General features: G+C 37.1%; 1 protein-coding gene across 1 annotated transcript in view; it reads right to left on the reverse strand.

Moving 5' to 3' along the window:
• LOC139740930 (uncharacterized) overlaps positions 1 to 14,375 on the reverse strand; it is a 76,364-nt gene that overhangs the window by 40,227 nt on the left and 21,762 nt on the right. The window contains exons 2-4 of the mRNA XM_071651519.1: positions 9,577 to 9,660; positions 3,643 to 3,721; positions 1,598 to 1,668 (exon numbers count right to left, since the gene is read on the reverse strand). Coding sequence (XP_071507620.1) covers positions 1,598 to 1,668; positions 3,643 to 3,721; positions 9,577 to 9,660 — 234 coding nt within the window. The remainder of the gene's footprint in view (positions 1 to 1,597; positions 1,669 to 3,642; positions 3,722 to 9,576; positions 9,661 to 14,375) is intronic.

Genomic DNA, 14,375 nt, shown 5'->3' on the forward strand with positions numbered 1-14,375 from the left:
AATCTGTCTTTGTACCTTTAATCAGTCTGCCTTATAAAGAGGCATTCTTGGCAAAGCAGAGCAAAAATTTAAACATGTGACCCTCCCATTCACATGCGAAGTTTCAAATGATAGATTTTCTAAAAACAAAACAAAACAAAACAAAACAAAATGAAAACCCAGAAAACAGTGATCCAAAATCAACCCTATGAATAGCACCTGTGGTTCAAACAGCTCTGTCCACATTTCCTTACATTTGGCACTTAGACCTAAATATCAATGCAGTTGCGTAAGTTTCTGGTGAGAACAGTTCTTTCAATATGGAACTAATCAATCAAACTTCTCAGAATACTCCAGAATTCTTCCCGACTTGCAAAATCTAAAAAAAAACCCGACAAAGATTATGACTAAAAGAAAAAAGGGAGAAAACCTTGACATCAATGCGTCATCTCACAAAGCAAGCACAGACAAAGGAGGCACCAGATGCAAAAGTTGGCAAGACAGGGAGACAAATATTTTGGATATGCTTATAATAAATCCCCAAGTATCTCTTACGGCTACTGGGCTAATATTGAGCCCAGACTTGCCGTCTGGCAGCCAAGACACTGAAATAGACTGGGCTTGCTGACACACCAGAGACGTGGGCACTTTGCCACAACTTTCATTAAGTGCAGGAAATGGAGTCGACGAGATGGGCTGCTCAAAGTGCTTTGGAAACTGAACATATGGCTGCAATTCATTTCACGACTGCCACTGTTCTTGGTCCCACATATGCCCGTCTGTGTCTGCTGCCCTTGAGTGCACAGTAAACCCAAATGCTATTGTCCGCTTGTATTCCTACACAGCAATACGTAGCTATATTTTTGGATGGTCCTGATGTGAATTTTGCAGGAGAAAACATTGTGTGTGTGTGTGTTTGTTTGTTTGGTGTTTTTTTTTTGGGGGGGTGTAAGAAAGTTTTATGAACATACAGAGGTCTTCAACTAACTCTTTGAAAACACTAAAATATTAATTTTTGATATTTGAAAGACAGAAGCCCTGCTGGTAGTAAGTATGAGATATCAATGACATTCCCCTTATCAAATTTGACCTCACAAACTAGTGAAGTATCATATCAAGTTTCAGGCTCGTGTTTGATCTGATGACGTATAAAGATAGACGGTCTTTGATAAAACTTGGCATGCCTTTGCACTGCAACAATTAATATTCACCCACAGTCAACACTGAAGCTAAGATCTGTCTAAGAATGCTGCATATTGATAATATGTAACTCTTCAAACATAGGCTTAATCTTTGCTAGATTGCTACTGACTTGACTTCACACGCTACTGTGCTGCTTTTCTTGCTTCTAATCGATGCTACTACATTGAACTTTACAATTTAACCACCTTTTATTCAAACACTCCCAAGGAAGGAAAAGGGGCTGGTAGTGTACCAGTACTCAACATTTCCATGGAACATCTTGGCAAAATAAAATACAATCTCCATACTCAATCTTACCCCTCCCTCCACCCCTCCTCTCCCCCCCCCCCCCCCCTTCGATGCTGGGGTTGAGTATTGGAAAGGTCTCAGGCATTCCAGTGCACCACTGGTTCCTAGGAAACGCAAGCTATTTTACCTGACTCTTGGAGGCCACAGCTCTGTGCAGTGGAGTCAGCCATCTGCTATCCTTGGTGTTCACTCTAGCACCTGTTTCACCGATAGACAAAATGAGATATTAAGAGACATAAGAAAACAAGCGTGTACACAGAGAAAGAAGAGAAAGCGTTTGAAGCGAGAATTATATAAACAGATACAGGGGCGGATCCAGGAATTCTGTAACTGTGAGGGGGGGGGGGGCACGAACAATATTTCTGGTGCTACTTCCGGTTTCATCTCATTTTTTTCTTTTTATTTCTTTTGTTTTAACAACAAATAAAGAGGGGGTGTGTGCCCGGTGCGCCCCCCTCTGGATCCCCCACTGATATACAGACCATGATAGTAATATACAGAGGTAAAGAAGATGAGGGGGAGAGGGGGTAAAACTACAGAAAAGGAAAGAAAGGGGCCACACAAAATAACAGAAGAAATGCATGAACACAAAGTGAACAAATGGAAGTAATGAAATAAAGTCAGACATACAGAAAAGATTTAAAAATAAGTCATGAAACTTATATAAATCTTTTATATCACAGAGACAGAGAAAGACAAGTTACGAGAGAGAGAGACGGAAAAAAGTGAAAGAAAGATAGTGAGAACAACAGCATGAGGAAGAAAATATGACTTTATTGAGGAGACGGAAGTATAGAAAAAGAAGGGCGGGATGACATTACTGAACAAATCTATTACATACATCTAACACACAGTTGCTATGCACTTCAAAATATGCTGACTACAATTAGTCAGACTAAGATTTCATAGGTCGCATGATATGTCTGACAAGACTGATGTCTATAAAATCTCACCAGCAGGGGCTCAGGAAGGGGCTGGGGGAAAAGCTTATGAATAAATTGTAATCATGTTGCTGCTAAGTCAGTCTGGATTGCAATGTATCAAAATACCGCTTTTACTTGCATTTATGACAGAGTTCTTTGACATACTGTACATGTGGGAACTCTTTACAAGTGTCTGTGACCCCCAGCAAAGTACATGTAGCCACAGGAAATTATTCAGTAACCACGGCTCAAAGAGATGTGGGCTCTAGCACCACACACATTAAACATTATGTGCATACAAAATCTTGAAGTGAAGAGTGTAATAAATATTAAACAAATGACTTTATTCAATGTTACAGTATAGGGCCTACATATTGTATATAATCACAATAGAGGAATGTTAAGACAAAATGTCACCCAGTTGCATGAATCACAACAAATTATGTTTTTTGCAAGGTTTGCTTTGCATAAATCTGCATGTATATAATACAATATAAATCAGAAGTGTGACACGAGTCTAAAAATATTGGTAATGGAACCAGCGTCATGGCACAGAACACGAGATAAAAAGAGCAAAGGAGCTCTAGACAAGAAAGGGGGGGGGGGGTCAAAATCAGGGAGATTCCAAAGAGCTATCAGGGAGAAACTTGTTAAATGTATGCATCTCAATGGGCAGAAATACTTCTTGAATCAGGCTGCCTGTATTCATCAGACCCAAGTTTCAAAATAGCATGCTATTTTGTGGTTAGGACATTAGCTTGATGTCAAATCAACCCACTATTTGTGCAATGGAGATGCACAAAGTGCACTATTTGATCGCGAAAATTTCCTCCCAAATCTTGGTCTAGTTTGTGAAACAGCATACTAATTTGTGAATTAGCTTGCTATTGGGTTATGTCTCCACCAGCCTGAAATTTTCTCGATCCCAACATTCGAACCATGTGCCGAGCCCACAGAACTCTACATAGAGTTCCGTGGCTGTGCGAGCCAAGTAATGATGCAATGGTGCAAAGTATGTGTCAACTTTGGGCTAATTTTCCAAGCATGCTGTTTTCGAGCTGATGAAGATGCACATTCGTAATATTGAGCTGTTTTCCTAAACCACAAAATAGCTCACTAGTTTGACTTTCGGTCTGATGAAGACACACCCATGGAGATTTTTAAATTCCCTTATCCACACATAAAGAGATATTGAAGTTTTCAAGAAGCCTCCCGTAGAATTAGGAAGTCTTGGTAGCTTTGCACTCACCGCATTCTGCCAACAGGTTGACAATCTCTGCCTCTCCCCTGAACGCCGCCGCATGGATCGGTGTTCTCCTCTCAATATCCTGCAACACAATACAGAGGAAATTTGCTAGTCAAGATCTAAGCTGTCAAAAATGCCAGGAAGTTGGTGATCCTGCAGCGTAAATCTTAAAGTCCTTCAAAACAACGAATTGGTATCTTAGACTGGAAGATACATGTAAGAAGCCATTCATACGCTAGGATAAACCTTCATCTTTTTTTTTTTTGTAAGGATGTATGGCACCATACAAATGCTGTGAATCACGATCATATCAAGACAAATCAAAATGCCGAACCTTCCAACCATATCAATATTGAGATAAATGGGAGGAAATATGGCAAAAACAAGAATTTCACCCATCTCCTTTGTTACCAGTACCACTGGCATGTGTAAAAAAAAAAAAACAACAACACAGAAATAGGAAAACAAGCTTGAATGAAGCTCTTTCTTTCCTGACATGTAAAGGAATTTTCCTACGAGTAGGAAAAGTTGACAGGTACGGTATGCCACAGTACTGTTTATTGCACTATCTTTCCAGTCCATGCATGATCATTTCATAACAGCTGGGCCTGTCACGAAATTGTCTGGAGCCGAGGCTAGGCAACCCACCATCAATCTCCAAATTGATTGCATCCTCGCCGTCCTCAGGTAGGAGCAGATTTCTGTCACACCACTGCATGCCTCATTTCAATTCTGTTGACCTAGTTGTCTATCAAGAGACACCAAAACGGGACGGCAGCAGTAAATCTTCGCTTTCCAAAGGTCACATTCCTTCTCTTTCAATCTTTCTTTTGTTTTGTTTCCGTCATGGGGGGGGGGGGGGGGGGGGGGGTCTATCTTTGAACCTGATGCATATATCCAGCAAGACTTGTTTGCTATCTGTATCATGAGCAGCATTGTTTAAATGATAAAGAAAACATCAAGCACTTGTAGAGAGTCTATGAATGCCCCATCGCATGCTTGACAATATTTGAAAGATGGTGGTGCTTAATTAGTTGATTGAGGATGCACATAATTTCAGTCTCTTTACAGAACTTTGTAGTTCTGGTGCCCACCCCAGGAACAAGCCATTTGTGTGTACACCAAGCCTCACACAAGCTTTCAGCAATACACTGGTTAGCAAAACAAAAATTTCCAGAATTCTACACAATGTAAATAGGTACAGTTGTACATAGAATTTTGTACATGATGACAATTGTCATTTTTTTTTTAAATCTCATACAAATTGAAATGATACTTGAGATATGTCTGATTCATTTATATTTAAACTGCATCATTACGATATAATATTAACAGTTTGCATGGCTGTACTACACCAAAAGATTTGGAGGAAGAGTGTAGTTTCAATATTTGGGTAAGCCTGATTTCTGTAAGGACAATCTGCACATTGAAGTCATCAGCAGAATCAGGAATGCAGTCTTTATCTTTTTTTTCTTCTTTTTTTTCCTCCCTGATAACGAATTTGTTGTCAGTCAGATTAACACAGACATAAAACTCACAGTATTTAAAGTAAATAGTTAAAACAGTCTACAATGTCTCAGTTAGGCTTTTTTTCCCCCACTAATTTCAGAATGCTTGTCGTACTCTTTAATGACAATATTCAGTTGCCTGTACCTCGAGTTGTCCAATTTTGTCTGAATTATAACTGATCTGTTGCCGTGGTGACATTTCATGTATTATGCATACATTTCATCCATCTGCTTCTGGTACTTTCTCCTTTCCACTGCAGTTGTTCATGAATTAAGAGCCACAGCGGGGCTGATTCACGGCTGTCAAAGGCAAAATATCGACACTCAAGTAGCTATTCTTCTAATCCCCATCCTCCTCCCCCCCCCCCCCCCTTCTCCTTAAAAATATCCCATATCTCTTGTCATTACTGGTAGCAACCATGCTCAGGTATTCAAACTTCTGCAGATTGCAAAAAAAAAAAAATGATGCCGTCATCTGAAAAAAAAACCCACCAAAACAAACACACATTTTGAAAGCAAAAAACATATCTATGGGTCAAAAGATTGGGAAATTTTTAGACCACAATATAATTAGATTTTGTCATTGTCATATAAAAAACAAACAAACATTTTAATTTTTTTTTTCTATCAAAGAAGAAAAACAGACCATATCACCAAAAAATAGATGTGGCAGCTCTGTACACGTATGTTACTTTAAATCACTGGTATTCTGGGCTTCTTCAACAATTTTATTGCCTGGCTGCATACATGATTACTGTACATAGACAAAGTACAGTTTTATTGTGGATGTGCTCAGCAAAGTTCTGTCAAAACACTGTACGCTTATCCAAACAATGGCCCTGTTTGCATCAGTCATTTCAGATGCACATTCAAGAAAAAAACAGAGGAGAAGAAAAAGTTGCTGTTATATTGATTTGATACTGATCTCACACGAATTTTATAATAAAAAAAAATGAGCCTGGGCGTGCAAGCACACTGAACATTGACATCAAGTGTATCAAATACAGTTTAACACATTCTCCTCAACTACAGTGTAGTTCAGATTGGACAAACATCTGTCTATACTGTAAAACGAGGAATGTTCGCATGCATTTTAATTTCGCGACTTTCACGAGCGCAAAGATTCGCGAAATTAAAATGCACGCGCAATTTCTTATCTACACTATATGCATTGAACGCAAGTGGCAATTCGCGAAAATTTCTTGCCACGAAAAAGGCTGTCGGCTCCAAATTGCAAAAATTTCGTGCCGCGAATATATCATGTTTTACAGTAATCATTATGGTATTTAAGAAATCTCTTTCCTCGAGGATACATACAAAAAAAGAGGAAGTAGATTAAAAGAAAATCCTTCCCTTCCATAAAAAGTAACTAGAAAATACAATGTATTCTGCATGCAGGTAATGCACTTTTCAGCTATAAATAAAATGCACCTCTCCTCCTCAGCTTCATCACTGCTTGCAATAGTTCAGGAGTGCTTTGAATTGCTTTGACATTGAGTTTCATATCAGTTGACTTTAACAAAAACAAAACAAAACAAACAAAAATGCCTGGACGGGGTGTGAAAAGCTGGGCCACCTATAAACAGTCAAAAACAGCGCACAAACCCAAAGCACTGTCCATCACCACGAAAGGGGAAATTGTTGTCAGGGAGAAATCGGCTCAGCTTTTTCAATATTTGCGGACATGAAATTGCGCCTCTCTCTCCTAATACTAAGCTGGCACTATTTATAGGCCACTAGTGGCAGGGATAGATAGAAAATAGCCTGATGCACACTGGTAAGGGTTACATTTGACAGATTCTTTTTTTCTTTTTTTTTCAGTTGCTGTATGATGAGTTCTAAATCCAGCTGTTATTGGTAAAACCAAAAATGGCACATTACTTCCAGTTCCACCGGCCTCTGATTGCAACATATTACAAAAGGCTCCTTCTGCATAAAGACACGTATCTTACATGCACTTTGCATGCGAGGCAGTGCCAACAGCTATATCAGCATCCAACCCCAATCTAGACAAGACTGCACAAACATTTGTACTTTCTTCTGTGATGGACAATATTATCAACATCAAATTCAATTATATTATTAAAATATCATATTCCAATATTGAATTGGAACAAATATTTGCTCACCTCTTGCAATGCAGCTTTGCAACTGGTCTGAGTTTTGTATTCCGAGCAAATTAATTGTAGATACATCCGTGTATCATGAGATATACAGTATATCATATCTCCTGATTATCATACAAGTGTATGATATTATGCAAATCAATTAGAATTTGTCCTTGTTCTGGTTGGTAAAAAAAAAATGCCCCTACAATAAGGACTGCAGGAAATGTCTCATACAAATAAAATCATATGTAAGCAGAAGCTGAGGTACCAGGTATACTAGAAATAATTTGCACATGAAATAAGCTGTCTGTTCTTGCATAAATCATAATTCATATCATAAGTTATTGGACACATACTTTACTAAACAAACTAAGGCCTAACTGTAAAGAGTGAATCAACTTCTTTTTTTTTTTTTTTTTTTTTTTGGTGAAGTTGCATTGAGATGACACATGTTGACTTTCCCATGTTAATCTAAATTGTATTTGTCAATAACTGCTATTAAACATAGCCATAGACTTTCACAAGTAAAGATCAGAAATGATCTTGAACTTAATGACTTTAATGGGAGAAACAAAAAACGCTTTTTTTAAATAGAAATTTCAGGTAACAAAACTGAATAACAGCATGTCATATTCATCTGAAGGCTCTCAGAGAAAAATGATATTGAAACCTACTGTGTATCAGATGTTGTTGGCACTGGAAAAAGCGATATTCTGTTTTGTGACACCAAGAGAATACTCAAATAATTCAAGAATTAAAGTCATAAGTTACAATATTGCTCAATTCCTGAGCCTGAAGCTCAGGAAGACGAAGAGCCTCCGGAACTTGTCTTCACGATATGAATTGCTAGGAGAATCAAGAGTGTTTTATCCACAGGATATCATTTCTAAATCTCAGGTAATACCCATATTGTGTTGAATTTCAATGGTAATAACACTACTACAACAACTGTGGAAGGGATCACTGCTAAAGAGCCTCATAAAATCAAACATGACCTTCGTATGAGCAGCGAGCTCACATGGATTTTTTTCTTTTCCATTTTGTTTTGTTATTTTGTTGTTTTCTCTCCCCCCCCCCCTCCCCATCTTTGTAGACTCATCTGAAGGAGGAAACAGCAATTTTATTAAAGGATTTATCTTTCTTTTTTTCTCTTTTTCCCCCCTTGAGAAAGACATAAGTTGTTGTTTTTCACAGGAAGATAGTCAAACAAAAGTGATGGCTCTGCTGAAATTCAATCAAAAGCAGACTAATACTGAATACTTCATTTAAATTTGAACCTCAGAATTCATTTGTAAAGGATGGCAGCAAATCAGCCCCAACAATACATTTAAATGAAGCATCACCACATCATAATTCACATTTGTCTTCCTGGATCAAATGTTACATACTTTGTATTTCTTTCAACTGTTTGATAAAAATCATAGCATCTTCATATGAAAACCGCTCCAGACTAGACTTATTTAACATCTTCCTAGAAAATATAATAATAATAATAATAATAATAATGATGATAATAATAATAATAATAATAATAATAATAATAATAATAATTATAATAATAATAATATTAAATATAATAATAATAATATTGCTGGGGACGGCACGAATCCTGAGAAAAGTACTGGAAGTCTAAGGTTCCAGGATGGAACTTGACGTGATATTAATCTCCAAGAGATATCTTGTGAAGATAGAGATAACAATAATGATAATAATAATAATAATAATAATAATAATAATAATAATAATAATAATAATAATAATAATAATAATAATAATAATAATAGTGGCTTTAAAAGTCATTGCTACTGTATGAGTGTAGTACAGGCTCTGTTCTATTTCAAGATACAGAACTTGTATATCACTCCTGTATCAAAAACCAGAAACATTTGTGACATGAAACTTGTGCGAATTGGAGCCAACTTTTTTTTTTTTTTTTTGCGGCATGAAACTTTCGCAAATTGCCACTGGCATTTAATCATTGCAAACACATGCACACCTTCGCATGCATTTTACTTTTGCAAATCTTGGCTCATTGTGAAATTCACAAAAGTTTAATGCATGCCAAAGTTTCTGGTTTTACAGTAATCAAGTTTATTTCCAAAAGTACAGAAATTTTGATTTCAAAGAACACTATGACTTATGATCTTTTAAAGTGCTGCTCATGCAATAATATGAGCAAAGAATTGTGTATGTATAGACACTTTCATACATGTACATACTGTATGTTGATGATAAAACAACATTGTTTACATTATATTTGACATTTGATTGATATCACAGATGTTACCATTTATATCCATATCAAACTCTCATGAACTCACCGTGGTATTTACATCTTCCTTCTTGTACAGAAGCGCTCGTACTTCGTCTGCGTCCCCATAAAAGACAGCCTGCACCAGGGGAGGCTGTAAGGATGTGATAAATAGCAAAGCAAAAATAGAAAGATATTATTATGCTGGAGGTATTACTTGAAGATCACTCTGGATCTGTGATCGGTGCCAACCTTGTGAACAGGGATGTCAGTTTAAATACAAAGAGAGGGCCTGGATATATCACCTCCAAAAATGGTATTCTGTGCAAACAAGGGTCCAAAATTTGAAACTGCCAGTGTCTGAATTTAGACATCGCAATAATAACACAAAAAATGTCAACTTTTTTATACCAATATTTGTGTGTGTGTGTGTGTGTGTGTGTGTGTGTGTGTGTGTGTGTGAGCATGCTGTTTTTGTTTCTGTTTTGTTTTTCAATCCACAATATACAAGCTTTGGACCCCATACCTTTCACATTGGACATTAGGTGCTGTTTTGACAGATTCTTGTCATTTCTGTTGTTACATCAAGTGCTTTGGGAGTAACAAAACTTTCACAAACAAACAAAAGAACAAAATGAATAGAAATCATATTCATTTCTTACTTGCCCTTGGATGGCAAAAACATGAGAAAAAAAAATCTGTTGTGGGCAATATGATGAGTCACTGAACACTATTACACACTTTATCTTCAGAATTTCCACTTTTTCTGAGAATAAACAGAGAAAAACATTCACTTGCATATGATATGGATACCTAAATAAATGCATCTTTCATGTGGATGAGGATTTTAACCAGGCATTCTTGGAGATAAAATACATGAACACGCATTCTGTCAATAATGCATGTCAATTCTAATGTAACCTGGTAGTCAATTCATTGATACATTTCATCTGCGTTTTGACCTCGTTTGCTTACAAACATCCTCTCTCCCCCCCCCCCCCCCCCCCCCCCCCAAATCCCCACTTTCTTTCACAGCCATGGCTCGGTGGCATCTGTACAGTTTTCTCTTCCTCCGGTTTCTCCCTCGACAGAGTTTATCCGGGGCTGCCGATGTAACGCAATGACTCATCCCGCACGTATCATAAAATACTGCAGTCAATAAAAGGAGAGCAGTAACCCTCCACTTACCAAACCAAATGAGTAAATGGGTTTGCTGTTGCGAAGGACACATCATGCACATGTGTATATATCAACATGGACCATTTACAGAGCAGCTGTAGTATCGATTTCAATCTCATATCCTTTCTCTCTTTTCATTGATTCATTAATTTTTATCTATCTATCTATCTATCAATCAATCTTGCTTTATCTATCTATGATTATACAGTACAACTGTATGCGTATACATCTGTACATTAATGGTAAAACAGGAACTGAAAAATTCTGACACAACTTCACTAGTTGTACATAAATAAGTGAGTTGATATTTATAACTACAGAAGTGATACAAAATCATCACCATTTTCTGACTACAAAGAAGGGACCTTGAACACAACACATTCATCTTGCCGATACAGTAGATCTCAATTCAGATTTCAACCTACACCGTGTATACAGTGTTTCACAATTGTTCAAATTTTCTCTTCATATCAGTGTGATGACATTAACATTTCCTCACACAGATAACCAAATGTGTGTAAAAAAATAATAAATGCAACTGACTTGGAATATGTGGACATTTATTAGGACAAGAAAGCTATGCTATACAAAAAACAATGGAATTTAAGTAAATTGTTACAGAATTTATGTACACCCTACAAGGTCCTACACGTGGCATCTCTCTGAACAAAATCTTCCTTTGTCCCACACAATGACAAAGGGAGCAATATTACTTTTTAAAAGTAATTCAAAGTAATTTAATACAGCCATTCAAAAAAAAAGTGATTTTCATCAAAATTTGAGATAAAAGGGAAGATACAGCACCATGCATCTAAATGTATGTACACACTCACACACTAACACAGAACAGGGAAGTGATCATCTCACCCCCCCCCCCCCCCCAGAATGACTTTCATTTCTTGCTCTCGAGGGGGAATCCAGTGTAGATTTCATGGGAGACATGAACCTCACTCAGAAAGTTACTCTGATTGGAAGTAATGAAGGACAAGTAACAGCTTGATAATGATTCTATTGAATACTGCAACAAGTCAGAAGAGGTGTTGAAGGACATTTGAACATCAGTGACTCAGCAAAGATGATGCCCAGAATTACCACAAACTACTGTATACCTATGCCTTAAATTTCAAGTCTAATCTTTTTTTTTCTTTTTTTCTTTTTTTTTTTTCAAATCAGGACTTCCTGACAATTTCACGAGTGGTTAAATTCGTGATTGTGGAATATTGTAAAGAACGTAGAAATGTACACCTTTGTACGCATAGACATCCATACTTGCTGCGATCAGAGTCAATATTTTTGTGTATTGGAAAATTCTTGAATAGCACCTGACTTGCCAAATTTGTGAAGTATCATACAAGCTGTAATGCAAGTAATTTTTCTTTTTAACATTAAACAGAATGTTGTATTCTGAATCTCAGTTTAATACACTACATGCATGTACACTACCATGACACACACAAGGCAGTAAGCTTGAAAGGCCTGAGAAAACGGTCTTTATCAGTGTTGGCTACAAAGCTTCACTTCAGCAATGTATTGAAGACATTTAAATTTGATTAATCATATTACATCTCTAAATGTCAGAGTCTCTTACTGACAGGGTCCAACTTTATTGCATGGGTATTTACCCTTTTCCACATTTTCCCTCTAATAATATTCTAAGTATGATACTTCAAAACCTTGTCATCATACATTATACTACATCGTCTGAGGAAAAAAAAATCTAGCATCTAAAATTGTATCACTGTTAAAAGAACTTTCTGAACTGCGTGTAAAAAGGCATTTGCTGTTTTGCAGGGTTCGAAATTGGCGATGGTCCGCTGGCCATTGGCCACCCAAAATCACGTCGGACTAGCTAAAAATCATAAAATTCTGAAGTTCCTGGTCCATCTGGCTTGCCAAAATATTGCTATAGTCTTAAAATTGATTCTAAGTAGTCCGCCTGGCTAGTTAAAAAAAAAGTTAAGTGCGACCCCTGATTGGTACAGGTTGTTAAGAGGCATTGGTAAACAAAAATCAAAACTCTTTTACATCCAGGGAGACTGTGATTTCACAACAGCAGTCAATGATTGACTCAAGTGGTCACCATGCTCGAGAGAGATTTTGAGGAAGTGCAAGAGTTCGGCTGGGAGAGGAGCCATGCATGATTAATTGCAGAGCTTATCAACCGCCCACAAATCATGGCTGTGTACATCATCTACATACATCAGTTTCGCCCACAATAACATAGCAAGCCAAGCTGATGACAACCCCTACAAATATTTCAGTAGAGTGGGACTATTCAACAGGCCAAGATAAAATGTGGGCAAGACAGGCAGGCACAGCCCACCAGTTTTGACTTGCTACCACAAGATAATATATGATGAATGAATACAACCTACATTGTACCCTAACTGCCTTCATGAATACACAATATTTGTACAGTCTTCTCTACTGCTAAACCTGAAAATCTGATCTGAAGACCTTTTTTTTTTTTCCTGCAACTTCGTGAATGATATGTGACACATTGTGGGAGCCGGGCAAATTTGAATGTACGGTACTGAGAACTACAGATAAATGGTGCTCTGTTCATCATCATTATCATCAGCTGTAAATCCTGTTTACAACTACATTATACTTAGTAATTTAAACACTACAGAAACATAAATGTATGGGAATAGACATGAAATAGATTCATTCATGCACAGTTTATCTTAAAACGTAAATAAAAATGGCAAATCTGTGATAAAATGCATCATTCCTTATCAACAGAATAAAACGAAGCAAAAAATAAATAAATAAATAAATGAAGTGGATCTCACAGTAAAGCTGATCAGACTCCAACATAAAAGTGTACATGCATGTCATTACAATACCAAAACAAACTACACAATATGCACTGAAGGTAGGTACACTACTTTGAAGTGATAACACAGGGTTTGTTTGTTTGTTTTTTGTCATACAAATTTGCATTCTACAACAAATCTAAAGAGGCTATTACCCTCAAATGGTAACTACTTCATGTATCTCACTGTAAATGACCCCAAATCTGATAATTTCAAATAAATAGATCTACACATAACGCTGCTATTCAAGCTGTTGACTGTTACAACTGTACAAGTACATGTACACTTCTTGAGAACATGACCCTGACCTTTGACCCCTGTGCTCCCCCAGGTTCAAAAGAATAAACACAAATCTGAAAAAGTACCTTCTAAGGTTTAGGTTCATGCTTTGAAGTGCCATATCATACTCAACCGTTATTCCAAAGCTCAAACAAAAATCTAAACAGTGCATTGCGTGATGTTTTAGTTTGTACTTTGAAGTGCGTTACCATATTCAATCCATATTCCAAGTTTGAACAAGATTGGGTTAACAATTTTCTAACTTCTTCTGCCAAAGAATGTTCTCTACAGGGCTCTGACAGATCTTATGAAGATTACAGAAGAAGTGAAAAAGGAGGAGAAGGAAAAGTAGAACAAGACAAGGGCCTATCATGGTACGGAGTATTTGTAAACACAACATTATGCTTCTGACTGTAGGAAAGTCGCATTAAATGTTGAGTCATTCTCATCCATATGTTTACTTAGTATCTATGTCAAGATGACCTCCCTTGTGGGGAGAGGGTAGGGGAAAAATCACCGACAATAAATAGACATTGCAGACAGATCTAACAGTTGTTGTGCTTCAACCAGAAACTGCACACAACATGACTAT

This window comes from Diadema antillarum, unplaced genomic scaffold, assembly GCF_040938485.1.
Source record: "Diadema antillarum isolate AM-2024a unplaced genomic scaffold, OU_Dant_1.0 scf00000030, whole genome shotgun sequence".
Classification (NCBI taxonomy): domain Eukaryota; kingdom Metazoa; phylum Echinodermata; class Echinoidea; order Diadematoida; family Diadematidae; genus Diadema; species Diadema antillarum.